The sequence below is a fragment of the Macaca nemestrina genome, chromosome 5, assembly GCF_043159975.1.
Source record: "Macaca nemestrina isolate mMacNem1 chromosome 5, mMacNem.hap1, whole genome shotgun sequence".
Classification (NCBI taxonomy): domain Eukaryota; kingdom Metazoa; phylum Chordata; class Mammalia; order Primates; family Cercopithecidae; genus Macaca; species Macaca nemestrina.
Genome location: NC_092129.1, coordinates 67,796,226 through 67,821,319, shown reverse-complemented (window position 1 = coordinate 67,821,319; position 25,094 = coordinate 67,796,226). Strand labels below are relative to the sequence as shown.

At 39.8% G+C, this 25,094-nt stretch overlaps 1 protein-coding gene across 1 annotated transcript in view; it reads right to left on the bottom strand.

Moving 5' to 3' along the window:
- The window catches only part of LOC105488996 (uronyl 2-sulfotransferase), a 316,456-nt gene that overhangs the window by 128,102 nt on the left and 163,260 nt on the right, over positions 1-25,094 (bottom strand). Inside the window, exon 3 of the mRNA XM_011753546.3 lies at positions 5,316-5,471. Within this exon, the coding sequence (XP_011751848.2) occupies positions 5,316-5,471 (156 nt within the window). The remainder of the gene's footprint in view (positions 1-5,315; positions 5,472-25,094) is intronic.

The following is a 25,094-nucleotide window of genomic DNA, read 5'->3' as shown; positions in this document are numbered from 1 at the left end:
TTAATCAGACTCCTGTACACACTTATTCCCTCTTCTAAAATGGGGTGATAATGCTTTCCTAACAATGTTGCCTTGAGGATTAGAAATAGGGTGTACTCATATCTAGTGGGCTGCCTGAGGTTTAATACACATGTTAATACTAGGTCCTCAATAAATATTTATCAAAGTGAAAAGAACAAAAAACAAAGAAATCTGCTTAAAAAATGAAGGAGTGTGCCGCCTTCTTTTTTTTTTTTTGAGATGGAGTCTTGTTCTGTTGCCCAGGCTGGAGTGCAGTGGTGCAACCTCAGCTCACTGCAACCTCTGCCTCCTGGATTCAAGCCTGCCTCAGCCTCCCGCGTAGCTGGGATTACAGGTGTGCACCACTATGCCTGTCTAATTTTTGTATCTTTAGTAGAGACAGGGTTTCACCACATTGGCCAGGCTGGTCTTGAACTCCTGGCCTCAAGTGATCCACCCGCCTCGGCCTCCCAAAGTGCTGGGATTACAGGCGTCAGCCACCATGCCTGGCCCATCTCTTGATTAAACAGAGGTCTGATTAACCATGCCTTAGGGATCCCTGCAGCCTGTAGACTTTTACAAACTTCACACGGTTTCTTTAGGTGACTTGGGTTTTCTGTTTCCTTCTAAGTCTCATTGATTTCTAGCCACCATGCAGACTTGAAACTTGCAGTGCGCAAGAGCAATAGGAGAGGGAAGTTTAAAATATTGTAAAGAAATATTGTTTTGATCAAGAAGCTAAAGCTATCTATGACACATGGACATAAGATCTCTCTCTTCTCCACCTTTACATAACTCTTCAAGGCTTTAATAATTTGAATAGCTGTTGGAGAGTCAGAACAGATGTGACGTTTATAGTGATATAGTGGCCTTTACTGTTACAACTGGTGGGAGGATGTGGACTTGCCTAGTATTTCACAGACTGTGAACTGGAGTTCTGCGGAGTGCAAATCAGTCACAAACACTCATAAAGGGTCCCCTGACCAACGAAGACCGCAAAAACGCTAGGTGAAACCCAGTTAAATTGTTTGTTTTGTTTGCAGTTTTGTTTTTAATTTTGGAAGTCTTTAAAATGCAAATAATCATTGTGAATTGATTCGTTTGGGACAAGGCACGCAACATTTGCCAAATTTATTGAACCGTAATATTTTCTTTCTTTCAATGTCTTAGAGGACTAGGATTCTCAGGAACATATCTAGGGCAATGCTGATATGATGATTTCAACAGAGCTTCTTAACCCTAGCTGCATCATAAAATCTCTTGTGGCACTTCATTAAAGAAAAAGTTTTCTGGGCCCTACCCCAGAATCTCCAGGAGAAGGGCCATTGCAACTCTAGGTTTTAAAAGGCTCTGCTGAGATTCTGCTGTCCAGCCAGAGGAGATAAACACTGTATGATGAGAATGGCTTTTGGATTAAGGAAGGCCTAGGTTCAAGGCCAACAGCCACTGACAGTCATTATAATGTATTTGGAAAGTTACAATCTGATTGTCTTAGGTGTCTCACCCATAAAACAGGGAATCATATCCACTCAGTAGTATATTTTGAGGTCCAAAAAGTTCAACGAAACAATGAAGGAAAACAATTAGCAAATAATAGGTGCTATATCTAATACGTAATCCTCAGTTTCAACAGAAATAGAGTAGAATTATGCGCCTTCTCAATATGCCGGTAACTTTTGCTTTTCTTTAAAGAGAATGCAATTAATTGTGGATTATCATAGCTGTAATACACCTGCAGCACGTTGACCTTTATTGTATTTACAGCAATGCTCAGAAAGATGGTGCCACGTCTTAACCAAAGATGGTTATGTGTTTTTTTGGCAATCACGTGCCACGTCTTCTGGGGAAAAAACTTCCCTATTTTTCAAAGCTGTATATAATCTCCATTTTTCAAGAGATAATTTAAGCCAGCTTAAGACCCTGAAATCTGTTTAGAGCATCAGTGCAATGATATCACAGGTTTGCACGATGAGCTGTGCGAAAGTCCAACGCTTCGTCAGCAGCCATTGCCCATGCTGTGCTGTTGAGGCGGAGTCTTCCAAAATATGAACTTCAAAGGTATTTCTATTTCTATAAGGACGGATGTAGTGGGATTTTTATAGGCATTCTAACATTTGGTGTCTTCACACTCCCTTTCCTTTTTAATAATCCCTTCAGTGTCTTGTTCCATTTAATAGATTTTAAAAATTTAGCTCTCTCTCTCTGTGTGTGTGTGTGTGTGTGTGTGTGTTTGTGTGATCACAACTGCCCTCCAGACAGCAATGCATGTGTGAATGTGACTGTGGCCTAGAGAGGTCCCTTTTTGTATGAATGAAATGGAATAGATAATTCAGTCTTAGAAATGGATACTATTCCAAAGTTCATTTGTAAGTCAGTAGTTTGGAACTTGGAGCACATTTTCTCCCATAAAAGAAACTCTCTGCACGGTGGATAAAGTCCCAGGCCAGCCCACAAGAGCCTGTTTAAGTCATATTGCACCTGAAGCGGAATTGTTATTAACTCTAGAGGATGATGATTCTATGGGAACAAATTTTCAGAATTCTACTGTTTATAGGTGAGAACAACTGACTAAAATTTCCACTAGTCTTCTAAACCATTTCCCCTTGCGTGCCTCTAATAAATTAGCAAAAAAGGAGCTATTCATACCACAAATTATTTCTTGAATATATATTAAAATATTTTTTTCTGTTTTATGCACATTGAAACTTTAATAAAAACAATACATGGACATAAAAAGTGTTTCTCTAAATGTTGTTGAACTTCAAACTGGGTTTCTTGTCCTTTTATTTCCTGGCTTCTCTCTCTGCATGCCAGAGCCAGACAAACTGGCTGCAGAGAGGTAATGGTCACTGTGATTATGTTTGTTTTCACATTAAAATTATATATTTGTTTTTTCTACCTTATCTTTACCTTTGCCATATGTTTTTAAAACTGCCTTACAATTTAATAGAAATCTGGAATAACGAAGTAATGAAATATATTCTAGGTCACTTTGACCACAGGAATCAGAAATGTTTCAACTACACAATACACAGATTATGCTAGAAGCTGTACAAATATATCACAGAATCACAGGGCTGGAAAGAATCTTAAAAGACTGTCTAGTCTCTTCTCTGGCTTCCAGACAAGCCAACCATTCCAAACAGATGAGAGCTAGCCTATATTTTAGAAGAGAAGGATGACTTTGTCTTTAACCCTTTCTGGATCTAACAATCTACACATGGTTAGTAAATTGCTGTTAATTTTTGATCTAAATTATTCCATTCATAGTTACAAGTGTATTTTACTTTTTCATGTTCGCTCCTCATAGGAAACAAAGTAGGTTGATCTCTATAAAATCCCATGGCACATTTAAATACTGTACTTTGTGCTCTTTCTTCTAAGCATTCCTGAACATCCCAATGTCTAATCCTTAAGTTACTTTTGTCCTACTCTCTGTCCTACTCTCTGGGTAGTCTGTTCTCTATCCTGAAGTGGGAACTAAAATCTAGCAACTGTGTTTTGTGAGGCATCTGGGAACTGAGTATCATTATATTATATTTACGTGTAATCCAATAGATATGCAAGCCATAAGAGTTAGATTCAAAAGAAAACCAAATTTAACAATTATAATAAAATCACAATAATGTATTTATTTATAATTCCTTTCTTTCAGGCAGTTAAAAGGCATCACCAGCCTAATCACATTAGCTCTTCAATCAAGTAAGGTAATCAAAGAGAACCTGCCCCTACTAAACAATGTTATACATAAAATGCAATATCCTTAAATGCCACCAAAGATCATTCTTTTCTATGGAGACCCTACTGTGGAACCTATAAGGTATAACCTTAAAATATTTTTTGCTGATTGGTAATGACTCTAACTATTGGTGCCGATAATGGCTATTTAAACTTGATACTGAGTGATTCTTTAATGGAAGTTTGCAAAGTAGTGGGCAATTTGATCTCTGTCTTATAAAAGACACAAAACATAGTGGCTTCAGAACAAGTGTGGTTGGCTATGTTACTGTCTTAAAACAGTTCTACTTTTCCCCAAGATAAAATGGAAATACACAATTGGTAAATTAAGAATGAGATTCTCTCCATTTGTGAGGTTCTGAATGTCTCAAAGCCGGAGATTATTTCCAAAGAAAATGGACATGGGTGGAAATTTTTTATTTATTATTTTATTTACTTATTTATTATTTATTTATTGAGACAGAGTCTCACTCTGTTGTCAGGCTAGAGTGCAGTGGTGCAATCTTGGCTCACTGCAACCTCTGCCTCCGGATTCCAGTGATTCTCCTACCTCAGCCTCCCGAGTAACTGGGATTACAGGCAGGTGCCACCATGCCCAGCTAATTTTTTCGTATTTTTAGTAGAGATGCGGTTTCACCATGTTGGCCAGGATGGTCTCGATCCTGGCCTCGATCTCGATCCTTGGCCTCCCACAGTGCTGGGATTACAGGTGTGAGGAAATTTTTATAATGATGATCTCAACTAGATCGTTAGACACGTTCCTTGTTTCTTCCCAACATGCAAGTACCACTCATTGGGTGGCCGCTCGTCCTATGTAGGTAAGGAGACAGAAGCCAGTTTCTGAGACCAGGATGACAAACCTAACTCTGTAAAATGACCATGAGAACACTCTATCTGACTTTTCCACATTAGCAGAGCAGCCCCACAGAGACTGTTGCCCCTACCTCTGTAAAGGTTTGCAAAGTAAACCTTCACAGCTTCTTGGTAGAGGATAGCACTCCCATCCTACCATTAGCACGTCCACTTGTACAACTCAGCTACATTAGGGCAAAACTGTTCCTGTGATGTGGGGTAATTCTTTTCCTGCCACTGAATATTCCAAGTGCTGCTCTCAAAGCCTAAGATCCTCTGAGTTTCCCATAGCAGGAAGCTCATGTCCCCCATCAACTAATTTAACCATAAAGATTCTGGACACTGGTGAGAAAATGCAGAAGGAAGAATATTAAAATAAAATCTTCTCATTTTGACAGTGAAGATGTCAGCATTATTTATAGCTTGGTGGTGTGACTCTTTGAGATGTATATATTGCTAATTTTAGCTAACTAGACAAAGGCAAGTACACACAGTCCTTCATCAGTCCTAATGGAAGTATCCCTTCACGGAAATTCCCTGGTTTATAGAGTTCTTGTGGAAGCCTTAACTTAAATTTCCTTCCACACTCTGGCCAAAATACAGCATGAAATCAAAACTCTGGTATTCATTCATCAGGAGTCTGAAGAATGACCTGCAAGGCACCCATTAGTTACACAAATGAGCTGAAGCAAAATACAATTCAACAATGGGCAAAGTCAACTTACTTGTTCATTTTTAGTAAGCCTAGTTTTGTTGTGAATGTCTGATGTGACCAAATTAAATCCGTGCTTCTCCGACAGGATTCTCAGAAGCAAGACGACAGTACGGCTCCCACACTTGCCTACTCTGTTGTACACCACCTGGCTTGGGAAAGGCAGTACCTGGAAAAAACAACAAGAGAAGAAACATGAAACGTCTGTATGGAAATACTTATGATTCTTCCCTCAATTTCAGAACAATCACTGTTTGATATAATAAATCTGAGTGAAAAAGGCCTATAATCAGGTTAATAAAAAGGATGTACATCAGTTCACCAGAAGTGATAAACTATATTTATCTTCATGACATAATGAGAGAAATGTTGGTCTTGTTATCTCTCTGCACTGGTGAAATTTCATGCAGTCTCTAAGATTGATTATCAAACTTGTTTTGTTTCTTTTTAAAAACAAAATACATAAATATGCTCCTTAATGACAATATTTTTTGCAAGCTTATGCTTTATGAGAACACCTTAATTTATAGCGTGATCAAGAACAAATAAGGTAATTTTCAAAACTGAGAAGTAATTCACTATAAAATTTACTCTTTACAAATGCACACTTTGATAGCATTTAGTATATTCACAAAGTTTGCAATCGTCACAGCTATCTAATTCCAGAACGTGATTTCATCAGCCCCAAAAGAAACCCTGCACCCATTTGCAGTCACTTTCCATTTTCACCATTGCCCCTGGACCCTGGAAACCACTGATATACTTTCTGTCTCTATGGTTTTGCCTATAGGAGTCTGGACATTTCCTATAAATGGAATCACACAGTATGTAGCCTTTTGTATCTGGCTTCTTTTACTCAGAATAATGTCTTTCCAGGCTCCTCCATTGTTGTAGTATGAGACAATACTTCATTCCTTTCTATGGATATAATAATATTAATATCACATTGTATCGATATACCATATTTTGTTTATACACTTGTCAGCTGATGGACAAATGGATTGTTTCCACTTTTTGGCCACTATAAATAATGCTGCTATGCATATTTATGTATGAATTTTTGTGTGGACATGTTTCTGATTCTTTTGGGTATATACCTAGGAGTGGAATTGCTGGATCATATGGTAACCCTATGTTTAATTTTTTTGAAGGACTGCTAAACCATTTTCAATACAGCTGTACTATTTTATATTCCTACCAACAACATATGAGGGTTCTAATTTCTGCACATCCTTGCCAACACTTGTTATTGAGATATATATATATATATATATATATATATATATATATATATATATATATATATATTTTAAGACAGGCTCTTGCGCTTTTGCCCAGGCTAGAGTGCACTGGCATGATCCTGGGCTCACTGCAACGTCTGTCTCCTGGGCTCATGTGATCCTCCCACCTTAGCTTCCCAAGTAGCTGGGACTAAAGGCACACACCACCATGATTGGCTAATTTTGTAAATTTTTTTTGGTAGAGATAGGGTTTCATCATGTTGCCCAAGCTGGTCTCAAATTCCTGAGCTCAAGCAATCTGCTGGCCTCGGCCTCGCAAAGTGCTGGGATTATAGGCATGAGTCACCACACCTGACCTGTTACTGTCTTTTTGGTTGTTTATTATACCCATCCTCCTGACTGTGAAGTGGTATCTCATTGTGATTTTGATTTGCATTTCCCTACGACTAATGATGTTGAGAATTTTTTCATGTGCTTATTGGCCATTTGTATATTTTCTTTGGAGAAATGTCTATTCAAACCCATCATCCATTTACAAATTGTCTTTTTATTATTTCATTTTAAGAGTTCTGTATATACATTCTGGATTCGCAAACACATAATCTGCAAATATTTTCTCCCATCCTGTGAATTGTCTTTTCATTTTCTTTATGGTGTCCTTTGAAGCACAGAAGTTTTTCATTTTGACTGAGTCCAATTTATCTAAATTTTCTTTGGTTGTTGTTATATCTAAGAAACTATTGCCTAATCTAAGATCGTAAAGATATACATTTATATTTCCTCCTGAGGGTTTTATAGTTTTATTTCTAACATTTAGGTCTTTGATCTACTTTAAGTTACTTTTGTGTGTGGTGTGAGTTAGTTGTCTAACTTCATTCTTTTGCATGCAAATATCCAATTGTCACAGCACCATTTGTTGAAAAGACTAGTCTTCCTATGCTTTCCCCACTTGGCCGTTTAGTACCCTTGTCAAAAATTCATAAGTGTATTTGAGGTCATTATTATTTCTGGATTCTCAATTCTATCCTCTTAATCTATATGTTTATCCTCAGGTCAGTACCACACAGTGTTATAGCTTTGTTATAAGTTTTGAAACTGGGAAGGGAAGGGTAAGTCCCTCCAATTTTGTTCTTTTTCAAGACTGTTTTTGGCTACTCTGTGTCCTTTGCATTTCCTTGTTTTTGGCTACTCTGTGTCCTTTGCATTTCCATGTGAACTTTAGGGTCAGCTTGCTAATATCCGCCCAAAAAAGTAGTTGAGATTATGATAAGGACTGCATTGAATCTGTAGATAAATTTGATTACGACAGTCACCTTAACAACATTGGCTTCCCATCCATGAACATGGATGTCTTCCTACTTATTTAGTTCTCCTTTAATTCATTTCTTTGATGTTTTATTTTCATCGTTGATGCGTTATACTGCTTTGCTGAATTTGTTCTTTTTGATATCGTTACAAATAGAATTCTTCTCTTAGTTTCATTTTGGACTGATTATTGACAATTGATTTTTCTACATTGATCTTATATTCCACAATCTTGCTGAACTCATTTATTAATTCCAATAGTTTTTTTGTGTGTGGATTCTTTAGGATTTTCTACAATAAGATCATGCTATGTTCTAATAGAGAAGTTTTACTTCTTCCTTTCCAATATGAATGCCTTTCCTTTATTTTTCCTTTCTAATTGCCGAGTGGATAGTGATTTTTATATACTATTATCTACTTCTTATATCTTGATATACTACTTTTTATCTATTTTGATATACTGTTATCTACTATTTATACTATTATCTACTTTATTATATATTTTCATAGCTATTATGAAAAGCATCTATAATTATTTGTATCTGCAATAAAGATATTTCTCCATTTTGAATGCTCAGCATTGATCAACAACTGATAATAATCAAAGGATTCCTTCATTTAGCACATACTCATAACAGAAGGTTATTTTAAAAAGCTTAAAACTAAATAATGAAGCACAGTATAAAATCACAAATATACTGCATATGTAAATATGCTATGGTAGGTCATTTGAATTTTTGCCTTTGCAATTATAGGTTAATTTAATTTTCCTGAAATATTTTTATGCAGAGTAGCATTTAATAAATTTGAAGCTTAAAGGCTAGTTGTCACTGGAATAAAATAATATTTGTATCATTCACTTAACAACCAGTCACATGCCATTTTGGTGCAGTTTTTCCATTATGTATTTTTTTCTTATGAGTAATACCTTGTTTCTTGAGGGCCAGTCTACTACGTGTCCTCACAGTGCCTAGAACATGCTTTGTACATAAAGAGCCTAAACAGACACTGAATGAGTCCTGACCGCTCTGAGAAATTTAATGTGCTGCTTAACATTAATTAACACAATGATTCCACTAAAACGTGAAATCAAGAGAATCTTCAAATACAGCTGCTTTATCGGACCAAATGCTTTTCAAAGTCATCAGAGAAAATAAAAAGACGGTCATTTTAATAGGTCATTGTTACTTATGGTTTAATCAGTGAGTACTTCAAAAGTCTGTTCATTGGCAACTATTACAGAAGTCCAGATATTCAGAAAAATAAATTACATTCTTGGCTACAAGGTTATGATCAGGAAGGCTGAATTAGGTTTCATGTTTAGTTTAATGATACAAATAGCATTTATAAGTGGAACTTTCCATTACAACCAGGTGGGGTATGAAATTATGGCTACAACAGAGCTGCCAACATAAACTCAGAGTTTAATTCCTCCATAGAAACAAACTGTCCAACAATTGGGATAGGTGCATTTTTTTTTCTGCCTCATAGCACATTACTGAACAGCCAGAAAGAATTTGTTACATCTGAATTAATGACCTAGAAGATGTGAGTTACCACATAGGTAAGTACTTTATTACAAGAGTACAGGTGCCTCTTGGACAATTTAAGTGAATAACTGAGGCACTTACCTAGAAAACTTGGGTGAAATCACTTAATCTCTCCTGAATTGTTTGGTAATCAGCACAGTAGCAGGGTTAGTATCTATCTTATTCTTTTTACTGATAACCAAAGATGTTATTTACCTTTAGGCTATTGGGTAATTCATTTTTTAAAAGATGTTAATTCTAATTGTTTTATTAGTTTGTGGCAAGCTTCCAACTAATAGTTTAAAATTTTGTTTTATTTAAAAAGAACACTTACATAAGAACAAAAAATCCTGTATCATCTCTGCAGCTGGGTCTATGATAACAACTTAAAATAAAGGAGGACTTAACATCCGCACTGTGACTGTACTTCTATCATTTCTCTAAATACCAATACACACCTACATGATATGAACATAAAAGCAGGAAATGTGTTTTCACTAAAATTTCTGGAATCAGCCTTGTGAGTTTCATGCACTACCACAAACCTAAGTAAACCTGTCTGAAATTTAGGGGGGTTTTTAATTGTTTTCTAAAAGAACCTATGTAATGCATTGAAACTTGCTGAATTAAGCAGCTAAATCAATGTGTTGATATCGGATATAGTCCCCATAGATCACAGATTCCTAGCATAATGGAGTTTGAGGTCCAGAAGCAATTTAGAGTAATCCATTCATTCAACACCACCGCCCCCCCGCCACAACTATCACCCTCTATCACCACCATCTCCAGCCCAATCTGTGTTTAATTTGGATAAAATTTTCCTTTACACTATGTAGATATTATAACTAGTTTTACATGAGTAAACTGAAGCCCAGAAATATCATTTGGCATCTTCAAGGTCACAAAGCTAGAGTGACACATAACCACGAAAATCCAGCTCTTGGGTCTCCTGACCCCTAAGATGACACTTCTTTAATATACAAACCAAATAGTGAAGAGAATTTTTAGTTTGACTTCTGTGACAGAGATATTCTTTCCTTTTTTATGTCTTGCATATACCTAACCTCATTAAATACACTATTTTTCAACAGTCAGCGATCACAACCAGTATTATCAGCCATCACTCAGCTGTGACTCAAGTCCCCAGAAAGCTTAAGTGGAACTGACAGGGACAGATTAGCCTCTCTCTCCTTCCTAAGGACTTTTTCTAGAAAGCTAATGGAAGCCCAGAGTGTCAATGCAGCTAATGGGAGAAGAAAGTGGCAGGATGTATACTTTTCCCTTCCTTCCTTCCCCTGATATATCATAGGCAGTCAAAGTGGACAGCTGCCTCAAATATTGTCAACTGCTTCCACTGGGAAAGGAAAAAACCAGGAAGCAGTAAGTTATAGTAAAATGTATACAAAATCCTAAATATATTTGGAATGGCTATCAGGACAAGCAAATGTCTTCAAACGATAAACTCAATCACTGTGAAAAGACTTTTAAAGACGTCTTAGGATCAATCTCGAAATCTTCGTTATCCTTAAGAGATATTTGCAATTGTCAGGCAGAGAACTCTATCCTCTACTTTAATGTTCCTACCATCATTTGCACACAGAGGTTGAACACTCACTCTTTTTTTAGGTGCCCTATAGAGAAGCATACGTGAAACTCTCAAGCACCCTCTCCCTCCCCCAAGTGATTCTTCATTCTTGGCAACTGCGGTTATGTGAATGTTATGTCTGTGATTTCTATTTTATGGCCAATTTGTAAAAGTGAAGGGGCCTCCAAAATCTTTCATTCTATGAATTATATATTTTTATGCTGCCTGCCTTGTAAGTTCTGCAAATGCCACAAATCCCCAGAGCCTGACAGGCCTGTGTGGAGCATGCCAAATAAACAGAAGTCTTTCCAAGATCCTGAGCATGACAGTAACCACCACCAGATGACATGCACAAGTTCAATAGCTTAGCCCTGGTTCGAACTGGGGAGAAGAGAAGGAAGGCTTTCTAGGTAAAAAGTAAAGGCGGTCTGGACCAAGACTTTCATAGTCTGAGACCCAGAGTCTATAGGGCTCTTCTGGGGATTGGTAACGTTGGAAGAATTAACATCGGCGCTGCTTTTAAGTCTCTGCAAAATGATACTTAATATAGTACAAGCTGTGGTTCCCAAATAACTGGATATGCAAATTCCTCATAGAACCTTTAAAAATGTAGATTTCTGGGCCCCACTCTAAGATGAACTGAATCACAAAGGCTAGGATGACAGTCAGGAGTCTCTCTCTAAAAAGCTCACCAGGGCCCTCTGCCACCTCCATCAGCTTTGAGGAAGTGCTGTCATAGAGGACTCCCAGCTTTCTGTATTCAGTGGCTGAGTGGGTCCTTGCAGCCTTCTGAGGGATTAAGGCTGGGGAGAAGGTTGCCTGCGTGATCCTGGAGGGGAGCTGGGGCAAAGGGCACTGTTGTGTCTTCCTGGGGTCTCACTGTATTGATGAGCTCCACTCACATTTACCAGTCATAATTCACCTCATAAGTATGCTCACACTCTCCCAGGCTGGTTGGAGAACAGGTATGCTGGTTAACTGAATGTGGAGGTTAACTGAAATTTATACTAAATGCTTTCAAAGCATTAGACTCTTAGCACGAGTATTACACAGACTGTGAACTGACTTTGCTTGATGAATAAAACTGCACTTCATGATTTTTCAGCAACTTCATTTCATGGTTAATCAAACTAACACTCAAAAGAGTCACAGCCAGGGCTGTGCAAGGCCTGAATTCAGGCACAGTTCTGTTCCTCCCTGCCCATATGACTGTGAGCAGTTTCAATCCACTCAGGGAATCCTCATGTTAGAGTTCCTAGGACGCTGTGGTGCTAGGAGCCAGTCACTTCACATCCTTGAGCCCCAGTTCCCTCACCTATAAAAAGGGGGAAGTTAGGTTATAACCTAATTAATGATATTTTCTTCTGAAGCTATTAAATTATTAATTTTCAATCTATATTGCTACCAAGATATAATCTGGAAAATGCCTTAAAGTTAAAACTAGATTTCACTGTGTTTCCTTGTGGAATATATTCATTAAAGAAAGAGAAAAAACAAAGTTCCAGTAATTTGTGCGTATGACATGGGTTCCAGCTCCACGGGCATTCCCAGTTTTATTTTGGAAACCTTGGCTGTCCTATTCTTGTTTGGGCTTGTCGCATAATAAATCTACCTTTATCTTCCTCTTCCTTTCCACAGTTTTAATCATTTCAAGCTTCCCATTTTGAGATCATCACCGGAGCCTCCCAGAACTCGGCAGTGACTCTCACTGGCCTTTGCCCATCAAACCATCTGAGCTGTTCTGCCACACGCATCTGTTTTCTAATTACTATCATCTCTCCTGCTCCCAGTCTCCTTTCCTCCATTCTAGGGGAGGAAATACACAGAACCCATCTCAGAATTCTATTTCCCCTCATCGTAATCCTCCTGAACAGAAGGCTCTTTCCATCCACAACCCCAAATGACATCCTGCGTGCTTCTCATTGTACAGGCCCATCTTCTCCAAGAGCCATGGCAAATCTGAACCTTTGGCTTTCTTCTCTTGCCCTGCTCCCACTTGAAACAACTCCATGTGTGATGCTACCTACAGAAAAATAAATATAGCCATAGATCATTTACAAGTCCATCTGAGTCTGTTATGTGCATAGTGGATAATTAATAAAAAGAATCTATCTGTTACGTACATAGTGGATAATTAATAAAGAGTATAGACTAGACTACTGGGATGAAAATACTATTACAGTAAGTGTTGTAGAACCAATGCTGTCGTATTTATTATTATAAAGGATGCTCTTTCGGTTGTCTCTTAAAACTATAAGAAAATCTACCAATTTTTTCTTAACATTCATAATATTTGGAACTCCTGATTTGCTACACTACAGAAGAAAACGTTTGTTGAAGTCAAAGGTTCCCTGGACTGAAAGTCATGAAACTCTGCATTCCCCTTGGCTTTATCACTCTAAGCAGTTGAGTGACTTGAGCAAATGATCCTGAACAACTTCTCTAAGTCAAAGTTTCCTCAAGTATAGATTGAGGGTACTGAACCTAATGATTCCCAAGGCTCCTCCCTGTCCGCGTGCCATATGTTAACTGAGGGCTACACAACGTTTACGGAAGACCACAGGGTTATCTGAGTGGCATCCTGCACTTCTAAATATTCATCCCATTCTGTATACCTAATGTCCTGTTATCTCCATAACGCATATCATCTCTATGCTATTCCCAGAACACAGTACCCTGCATACTGTACCAGAATTTTCACATGAAGAAGCAATTTTCACAAGGAGCTACAAGTCATTTTTTGGATGTGATGATTAAGCTGCCAGAGTTGGATCCTCGAAGAGTGCTTCAGGAAAAAAATACAAGACTTCCAGTTTGAGTAGGAACTCAAATTTCAGGTGACACTGGTGAATGCTATCAATGCCATAGATCAAAAGATGAATATTTTCAAATTTCAAATTAACAAATGTGAAGAAAATATACATAGGAGGAAAAAAGAGATTCACTTTTAATGCCGCAGTACCCTTTAAGCTTCTTTGGTCAGTACACAAATAATGGGCAAAAAGAAGTCCATAAACTGGGCATCTCATTACCACAGAACGTTACAGTTTCCTTTTTTTTTTTTGAGACAAGGTCTTGCTCTGCTGCCTAGGCTGGAGTGCAGTGGCACAATCTCGGCTCATTGCTACCTCTGTCTCCCGGCCTCCAGTGATTCTCATTCCTCAGCCTCAGGAACAGCTGGGATTACAGGCGCACAGCATCATATCCGACTAATTTTTATATTTTTATTACAGACAGGATTTCACCCTGTTGGCCAGGCTGATCTCGAACTCCTGGCCTCAAGTGATTCACCTGCCTCAGCTTCCAAAGTGCTGGGATTATAGGCGTGAGCCACCATCCTCAGCCAAGAATGTTACAGTTTCTAAAATTCAAATTTCAGTTTGGTCCATAGGAATCCACGGAATACTTGCATGTCTGAGGGAAAGAGAAATGAAATCCACATGCCACACACATGACATGTAAGCACAACGGGAAAGTGTGAGTCTGCAAGGCTAAACTTTCCTGAAGGCATATTTCCAAGTGGGACTTGTCTTGCTTTTGCATACACATGGTAGCCCTACTTCACTAATGTTTGGCGGCTTCTGTCCACTCTTCTAAGAGCCTTTCAACTTCTCCATGGCTTTTATGATAAAAATTAAATGAAGAAACCCATGTGGATGTGGAAGTTCTATTTAACCTCATCTTCCTGTGAACATCTGTTATGCATGTGGATGTGCCCTGTATGTTTTTGTTGTGATCAAAGACATTATGAGTAATATTGTTGTGGTCACATCAGACTTCCAGCCATTTCTAACACTTTCTTACATGCTATGTATTCAGTCGTCCAAAAGTCCTTATTAGACAAACTCTGAGGATGAAAGTAGCAGGGTCCTCAAATTAGTTCTAGAACTGCAGTTGTTCCATTTTTAGTATTAATCATTTGACTGGTTTTTTACATTAACTTTTGGACCAGAGTACGGAATTACAAAAATGCATTTGAATAGATAATCTCTCCACCAGACCCACACACTTAGTTTGACTCTCCATTCAGATCTGTAACAGATATTTGTTTAATCACACAAATCTCCAAGTAAAACATGCACAGACACTTTTGTTTATACAGACTTCTAAGGTTTAAGAGTCTGCTCTAAAGTTGTTTCATTTCTCTATGTTTATCCTATTTTGTTTTAGTTAATAATTTATACTCTGAGCCCAATCTCAACTCAAAACTCATTTGTTATTATACAAATATGGGAGAAGTATTGACTATTGATTGGAGGATTCATAATTTATAGCAGATATTGTTGGCATGGGCCAACCACTCGATTTAGAATGGTCTTCTCTGGATGTTAGGGGGGAAAGAGTCCGTTATTCTCATTACAACCCTCAGAAGAAAAGACTGCCCTCATTGTAAACAGTAAATGCTGGGGAAACAGCCACACATGGCTGCCAATACTCCTCTCTCATCTAAGCACTGTGCAAAGATTTTAAGACCAAAAGCTTGAATATACTGCTCACTGTGAATCACATCATTACTTTCCATTTGAAATGTCTGAATCAAATGTTAGTTTCTTGAGTGTGAATTGTACTGAGAAACTTATTCTTAGACTCAAATGATCATTGTTTAAATCTCTTAGCTGAGTTTTAGGTTTATATAACATAACCCACAATTTAAAATAGTGTGGCAGATTAGTACAATAATGGCCCCCGACCTGTCACACCTCTTCCTATCCCTGCACCATGTAACTTCCTTCCACATGGCCCTCTAGACTGGCCACATGACTTGTTTTGGCCATTAGACATTAGTAAGTGCAACACAAACAGACGCTTGAAAATAGCCTGCATGTGGGGGCTTCACCTCTCTTTCCCCTAGGAGGCTTTCCACTGTCATATGAACTTGGGCTAGCTTCCAGGAAGATAAAAGGCTGCATGGAATAGTGAAAATTCTGTAACTAAATTCAGCAAGTAATTATTGAGCACTTACTGTGTGCTAGTCACTTGGTTAGGCATAAGAAATTGGTTGACAATTGTAATTATTTGATTGTCTGTCTCACTAGACTTTAAACTCCATGACTGCAGAGGCCACATCTGCTTTTCCTGACTATTGTATCTTCAGTGTTCAGCTCAATGCCTGGCACATAGTAGGCACTCAATAAATAATTGTTGAATAAGTGAATACAACAAAGGTTACAACAAGTCTCTTGCCCTGTAAGAACTCACAATCTAACAAGGGAATCGAACACTGACACTGACACTGACACTGCTTGTGCCAGTACCACGTGGTACGCGTCCCACTAGAGATATGCACACAGTGTCAAGAGAACAGAAGGGGTGATCAGCTTGCCCTTGAGAACTCAGGGAAAGGGTCACAGAGAACACAGCATTTGAACGGAGTCTTGGTATCTCTAGAAATTGTATGGCTTCAAAGGGATAGCCATTTTTCCTTTGCAAAGTACACCTACCCAATTCTTACTGATTTGCATTAATACGAAACTTTCTAGACCCCCTCTCATGTTTGATTTGGCTATGTGGAATTGGCTTCCTGGCATTTTTCACGTTGTGTGTGTGTCTGTGTGTTGCACGTATGATATGCAAGGAAAACACACTATAAAAAAATTCATCAACTCTCTGGCCTAATGTTGCCCCTCATACGTACTGAGCATAGCAACACAGCAGGACAACTGAGTTGCAGCTCAAGAACAACTGGGTTAAACATGGCTAAAGAACTTCTCTGCTTTATGTTACATCTGCATGTATCAACACGAGGATGCTTGTATCTGCAGGTAACGAAAAATCCAATGCAACTCAAGCAGTAAAGAGAATGCATTCTCTCATAAATAAATAAATGGGAAAATATATTCTCTTACAAAACAAAAGTCCTTAGGTATGGAGGTTTTAGGCATCACTCCATGTTTTTGTTCCATCTCGCTCTTCCATCCTGGAAATGTCAGCATTTTCCTCAGACTAGTTTTTCTCATGCTTCATGACGGCTGCTGCAGTTCCAGGCATCCCATGCAGAATTACAGTCTGGGACAAGAAGAGACTACCTTTCCTGGGTGCTTCCTTTAAGATCTGAAAATCCTACCTAGAAGGCCCTGAGAAAATTTCTCACGTGCTGTTGACTTGGTCTAAGCTACCAGTGTACATCTCAACTAGCCAGGAGCAAAGGAAATAAGACAACCGTGCTAGGCTTAGATTAATCAGAACGCACTTGTGAGCTGGGGATGGAACTGCCTTCCTCTTAGGGTAAAATTGAACAAGTCAGATTTCTGCTAAAGATGGGGAGGCTGTGGGAGAATGGATATGGGGTAAGTAACGAGTAGGGTCTGCTGTGCCCCACCACTCAAAGGCCCTGTTGTACTTGATTCTTCAAACACCTGTTCATGAAAATCTCCATTCCTCATCTACAGAAAAGGGAGTAAGAGCGGCAAACACCAAGGACATTCTCAACATGCACGAAGGATCCATGGCTGTGTCCTATCCATATCCCCACAGCTGCTCGCTGCCCTAGGCATAGATTTGCTGATAGCTGGAGAAGAGGAGAGATGAAATACATTCCTTTCTACATAAAATGACATTGCTTCCCACACACTGAAATGAGATGGAGAATTAGCAACAAGGTGAACTTCAGCTGGGAGATTAACTCCACACAAAAATCCTGAAAGCATAAGGCATTTTTAGCTCGAGATGGCAATAAGACATTTAAATTGCTCTCAGACGAAATTATGTCTTAACTGCCTACATATTGGGGGCTTTTCACAAGTATACCTTTTTCATAAATGAATTAATTTTGAACAAATGTGGCATGGAATCTAGACGCAAGCCACCGGCATAGATCTGATCATGGAATGTTCTTTTCCACAGTATCTATCGGCTGGTTTTTGCTTTCATTTGTCACCTGATCCCAGGTAAACAGATTTTTCAGAAATCTCCACCAGGATGGCTGAGGGAACCCCATTTCCTATAAGAAACTGTTATTACATTCAGGCTATCAAACAGTGCTAAATAAAATATATCATTATTCAAAAAATATTTTTATAAAATGGATACAGATATTTTCCATCCCTTGGGATTTTGCGATCTGATAGAAAGAGGAAAAGAGAAAGACAGTTTGTAGAGCCACAGTTGTCTCTACAGCTAGACTCACTGGATGGATATAACATTTCTGACTTCCCCTATAATGGTCGAGAAGTTGGGCCTGACTAAGCAATAAGAAAATCCTCACCAGGAGAGTTTAGTTAAAGAAACAAATGAAGGAAACAGAAGTTTCAAATGAGGGCAAGAGCCCCAGGTTTTAAGAGTCTATTGCTGATCTCAGACTGTAGTTGCCCTGGGGCAATAGAGTAAAAAAAAAAATTCCTAGTGATGGGTTGAGCACTCACTTGGGTCAGAGTCTGGGTAAGGCCACTGTCCAGCCTATGTCATTGTAGTGCAGGAGCTCATCCTCCACCAGTGACACAAATACCTCCCCTCCAGGCCTTCACCAGGGACTGCACCCTTGGCTGAAGAGCTGCTCATGCCTATCAAAGGGCTGGCTGAAAGACATCATAAGTAAGGAAGATTGTTTGAGGACACAGACTCCATCCATTTCTCTGTACATTTTGAATTTTTAGTCTTGGTCCAAGTTGAACCATCAAAAAGCTGTCTATTGAAGCATAACTTCTTGGCCCCATCTAGAGCTGCTTTACTGAGTGACATTTTGGCATCATATCCTTGGCGGCTGTCAAGGGACACCATACGATAGGGCATCTCACAATCCAGTTCTGTTTTGGAATGGGGATGTCATTGAGCATATTGTCTTCTATCTTTCTCATTTTTTTTTTTTCTCATCCCAGGGCTCTTAATTTGGTGGTGCCTTTCATGCAATATCTCACTTAATCTGTAAAATGACCTCTCAACCACGAGTACTAGTGTTCCCATATTAAAGAAGAAAAGGCTGGGAATTAGGGGGATTAAATAACTTGTTCAAGGTCTATTCCAGAGCTGGTACTCAAGCCAAAACTCATGCTCTGTAATCCACTACACTGTATGACAAATGACTGTATTATTTCTTCTTCTCATGGAAAATGAGAACAACGTAACCATTTATGGCCCCATTTTTCCTTGGCTACCAGAAAATCCAAAGAAAGTTTGTTCAACTATAGCAATTAGTGGTATGATGGTTTATATCACTGTTTTTTCACCAGTTATACTAACCTGATGAACTCATTAGCCTGTAAGGCTATGGGAAGCCCACGACTTTAATGTATTTCTGTGATTTTTCCCTTCCTCCCTCCCACTGGTCCTCCTCCTCCTCTTCCCCCCCCCTTCTCTCTCTCTCTCTCTCTCTCTGTTTTGTTCTCTCTCTTTGCAACTGTACTTAGCTCAATACATAACACGGATGTAAGGACAACTGAATGATGAATGAATTCTTACCATGCTCCAGCAGTAACATCTTCAGATAATATTTTAAACTCAGAAGGTAAATATACCCTATTACTGTATTGCTAATTGCTTTCTTTCATCCCCACAGAGTCCTCACCTTCAATATGAAAAAAACACTTTTTCAAACCTATTACTAACTATACAGAATATTTTGAAATGACAACGCCCTATAGCAGATTCTGCTAGTTGCTTACCTAATACCTACCTTCCTCTCTTCCTAAAGGAACCAGGACCTTCTAGGTAACAATATGCCCAGCTAAAAATAGTCACCTTAGACTCACTTGAAGTTGGGAGTGATAGAGTGAGCAAGTTCTGTCCATTCATTCAACAAATGAATGAGCTATAAATAAACACTGCTGAGTTGGCCTCTTGGGCAATCTTTTAATGATAGATTCCTCTGGCATCGTTTTTCAGTCCTCTGCCTTGACTTTCCATTCTCTTCTCCTCCCTGGAACACAGACACCATGCCTAGAGTTGCAGAAGCAATCCTGTGACCACAAGGCAAGAAGCATGAGGGCCATGCTACAAGCCGAGATCTGCAAGCTAATGAGGACAGAGAACAAAGATAAGAGGTAGACCCCAGTGATATCACAGTGCCACCACGCCAGACCTGGACTGCTTAATGCATGAAATAAACAGGGCTCTCCACTTGTTTGGGTCCCTCTTGTCAAGTTTTCTGTTTCTTTTAGCCCAATGCATTTCTGATATAGGCCTTTCTCTTTTTAATTTTTTTGCTTATTTTATTCATTTTTTAAATGGCCACAGGTATTACCCTCTGAGAAAATCAAAATCAAGTGCACTCACAGTGAAAAGAGTTCTAGGTCTCATATCATTCCTTTTGATCCTGTAGTACACTGACATTGTAGTAACAGCACTATTAGCTTCAAAATGCTATATCAATGATCAAAATATGTCAGTGGAAAGGATCTCATAAAGTATGCTGCTTTCTTTCTTCAACTACTTTAAAAGTCTGTCATTAAACATTTCTGGGGGTAGTTTATAAAATATTTATGGTTGGAAGCCAACGGTAGCTGGAGAAGAAGAAATGTTTGTTATAAATATATTTCTCTACTCACAAGCTGTCAAAGTCACTCACTGTAGTTTTTGTAATCCGCTGGGTCATGGTAAAGGCTCCCTTCTGTGAACGTATGTGGTCTGCTTAAAACAACAATAACAACCACACTCATTTGCTCAGAAGTACAGCTAAATAATCCTTCAGCCCTGTGTAATTTTAGTGTAAGTGCATTAAAAACTCCACATATCTTGCACCTGGAAATTATGTGGTCAATAAACAACTTTTGACCTAGTTGTATGAGTTGCTCTCAAGGTTAAACTATGTTCTTCCAATCATCATGGGGAGTGACCAAAGGGTCACTTGCGTCCAAGGGCGGAAATGCAATTTTATTTTTCAGGAATTCGTAAACAACTCCTTTGAAGATTCAAGAGGAGTAATATTTAGTAGGCTTTGACATTAGATGTTTAGAATCGTGACTTGGAAGTATTCCCCCCTTTCTTCCACTGGGCAATGTTTGCAAACAACCTATACATTGGCAACCTTTGGAGAAAACCTACTACTATAAACTTTAAAGATTTTTTCTCTCTTTTTCTTCTTTCTTTTTTTTGTAGAAAGTTTAAAAGTCATTGTGAGTTGCAAATCTTTCATCTGCATTTGTCCCTTTCTTTTTAAAGTTGTTCCTTATCTGTTGAAAAAGCTTGTGCCTGCTTTTGCCTGAGAATTGTAAACTGCTCAACTTTAATTGCTGGAAGCACCTTAAACATCTGCTCCCCTCAGACAGTTGCTGTCCTGCCTTCATCTTACGTGATTTAATTGGTGGGCTCTTCTGGACTTTTTTATAGGGGCAAGTAGTCAGGCCACAAATCAGTCTCCTTTTTCTCTCATACACACAGAGTTCAAGTTCACTGTAAAAATCATGTTTCGTACAGAAGGAACCAAAACAGGAGGGCATATCATGTCAGCAGCGTTTGCACAGCTAATTCCATCAAACGTCAGTGAAAGCTCTGGGGTAAAAGCAATGCATCAGTTTCTGCATGAGGAATTCAACATAAACATGAATATTAGAAAAATAAGTGGAGATAAGAAATTCTTTGAAAATGCCCCAAAGTAATAGAATCAAGCAGGCATAGTCACGCCTGCTTTTCTTATTTAGAATCTCAAAAACACGCATTCCACCTTCTCTCAGCCCAGCCCCATCCAAGAGAATGCAAATCCTGAACTCATGCAGCCTGGCTGAGAACGTTGTGTCTTTCCAGGAGGGGCCCAAGAGCTATTGAGTTGGGGTCTGTTACCCACAGGCCAAGTTTCTTCTCCGGAAGGGAGTTGTGAATTACCAAGAAATGTGTTCCTGGGAAGTCCAGCCCACATGTGACAGCTTAGGGGAAATTCAGAGTGTCCCTCCACACTAACGTGTCTGGGGATACAATTGGGGCAAGGGCATTGTTCTGCTCAAATGCAATGCACAGGAGGAGGGCCAAAGCCAAGTGCCAGTCTGCCCTCCCTTTAGGACTTCAGCAAAACTGTGTGGCTGGCAAAACTGTCTTCAGTGTCCTCTTCTCCCCGACTCCCCTTTCATTCCCTGAACTCATAACTGCTAACTTCCTACTGTGTGCCCGAGGATGCAGTGATGGAGAAGCTGGTGACTGTCTCCTAGGGATTTCTTTGTGAAAAGGGCTATGTCAGAGATAAGGACAAAGGTGACAAGGGACGGATGAATAGGGATATCTAGCCCTGAAGTGGGGGTGGGCAGGGCAGGGACGAGGGGCTGTCAGAGAATGGCCTAGACCAAGAATCAGGAAACTTAGGTCACGTCTACTTTGTTTTGATTACAACCCTTTAAAAAATGTCAAAACAATTCTTAGCTTGTGGGAGGTAAAATATTACGCTGATGTGGCCTATGGGTCACAGTTTGCTGACCCATCTTCTAGAGCAAATAATACCTGTGCCAAGTCCCTTAGGATAAGACATAAAATTAACTACTGTTTAGTAAGTACTTGGATTTGTCAGGTCTTAGACCAGCTGCTTTATAAAGTTCATTTCATTGAATCATCACAATACCATAAGAGGGCTATAGTCATCAGAAGGAATTATTATGAATATTATTTACTGATGAGGAAACTGAGGTCCAGGGGCATTAAATCCCTTGTCCAATGTCAGAGCCCTCAGCCCAGCTGAAAACAGGAACCCTGGCCTATCTGGCTTCCAAGCCATCAACTACAATCCAGGTACAGTTGTATATCTAAGTCTTGCCCTGGACAAAGGCATTGCAGGAGGAGGAGGGGGCTAAAATTCTGACCACACCCTACTGGCCAATCCCTGATCCTGGGCGAGGAGCTGCACCCAGCCTGAGGTTGGAATAGAGGCCTTTTTCTTAGCAAAGAGATGCCATGTACGGACCAAGCCATACTTTTATGAGGCTGTGTCAGCTGGGAAGAGAGGAGAATCTTTTCCTAACTCATTCGAAGCCTATTATTCTTTTTTTTTTTTTTTTTTTGAGATGGAGTCTTGCTCTGTCGCCCAGGCTGGAGTGCAGTGGCACCATCTCGGCTCACTGCAAGCTCCGCCTCCCGGGTTCATGCCATTCTCCTGCCTCGGTCTCCCGAGTAGCTGGAACTACAGGCTCCCGCCACCATGCTCAGCTGATTTTTTGTATTTTTAGTAGAGACGGGGTTTCACCATGTTAGCCACGATGATCTCGATCTCCTGACCTCGTGATCTGCCCGCCTCGGCCTCCCGAAGTGCTGGGGCTACAGGCGAGAGCCCGGCTGAGGCCTATTTTTCTTAAAACTGTAACTAAAAATAATTAGGAAGAGACTCTAGTGTTTTGCTTATATCCCTGAAACACAGAGCATGCTAACCCTTTAAACACTGATTAAAAAACATGGAGTAATCACAATGAGACGCCTCTTTATAGCCACTTGGCTGACTATAATCAAAAAGATGAACAATGACAAATGTTGGCAAGGACACAAAGACACTGGAAGCCTCCTGCATTGCTGGTGGAATGTAAAATGGTGCATCCACTTTGGAAAACAGTTTGGCAGCTCCTCAAAAAGTTAAACATAGAGTTACTATATGACCCAGAAATTCCACTCCTAGGTGTATACCCAAGATATGTCCCTAAAGTCTTGCATAGAAATATTCGTAGCATTATTCATAATAACCCAAAAGTGGAGACAACTGAACTGCCCATGAAATAAGTGTGGTATGTCTATACAATGTCACTATTTTAAGCATAAGCATTTTTTTTAAGGGTGGGAGTTGGGTACAGGCAGCTGGACATTAAAAGGCTCATACCTGTAATCCCAGCACTTTGGGAGGCCTAGACGGATGGATCACTTGAGGCCAGGCCAAGAGTTCGAGACCAGCCTGGCCAACATGGTGAAACTCCATCTCTACTAAAAATTAAAAAATTAGCCAGATGTCAGGGGCATGCCCGTAATCCCAGCTACTCAGGAGGCTGAGGCATGAGAACTGCTTGAACCCGGGAGGTGGAGGTTGCAGTAAGCTGAGGTCGTGCCACTGCATTCCAGCCTGGGTGACAGAGAGAGATTCCATCTCAAAAAGAAAAAAAAAAAAAAAAAAAGGCAGGTGTAGTGGTTCACGCCTGTAATCCCAGCACTTTGGGAGGCCGAGGCCGGCGGATCACAAGGTCAGGAGATCAAGACCATCCTGAATAACACGGTGAAACCCCGTCTCTACTAAAAATACCAAAAAATAGCTGGGTGTGGTGTGGGCGCCTGTAGTCCCAGCTACTTGGGAGACTGAGGCAGGAGAATGGCGTGAATCTGGGAGGCGGAGCTTGCAGTCAGCCGAGATCGCACCACTGCACTCCAGTCTGGGCGACAGAGTGAGACTCAGACTCAAAAAAAATAATAATAATAATTAAAGAAAAAGAAAGATCATCCCTATGCAAATGAGGAATAGTATTCTGCCATAGAAAGAAATGAACTGATACCTCCTACAACATGGACAGACCCTGAAAACATGATGCTGAGTAAGAGAAGTCAGATATAAAAGGCCACATATTGTATGATTCCATTTATATGAAATGCTGAGACTCCTACAGGCAAAATCATAGAGACAGACAGTAGACTAGTGGTTGCCAGACGCTGGGGGTCATGGAAGATGTGGGGAGTGACTGTCAGTGGGTACAGAGTTTCCTTTTGGAGTGACGAAAATGCTTTGAATTGGACAGTGGCAATGGTAGCAAAATTTTGTGAATATACTAAAAACCACTGAATTGTACACTTTAAAAGGGAGAATTTCCTGGTATGTGAATAGAATTACATTTTTGAAAAAAACAGTGTACATTTTATCTCTCTTCCCCACCATGAGACTTTCCAGTGCTCTCTTCCCCACTCCCCTCTCATGCTAAAATCTGAGGTAGTTTCCTGTGGCTGGTGTCCCCCTTACTAACTCTGGCTCTGATGATGCTGGGTGTTGGGGGAGAGTGAGGGGTCTGGAGCCATGCTCTGGGCAGAGATGCATCACATGGCTGGGGCACAGGGTGGAGGAGTGGGGCATGGGTGGAGGCAGTGGGAACAGCCAGCTGGAGGGAGATGGGGCTGCAGAGGCACCAGACCGTGGGGAGTGGCACTTCATGACTGCGACTGGATGCTGAAGGACCTCTGTCCCCTTCCTGTGCTTCCACGATCCACAAGGCTGCCCTAGGTGCATCCTGCTCAGAGGAAGCTTCTCTACCGCTGTTCAC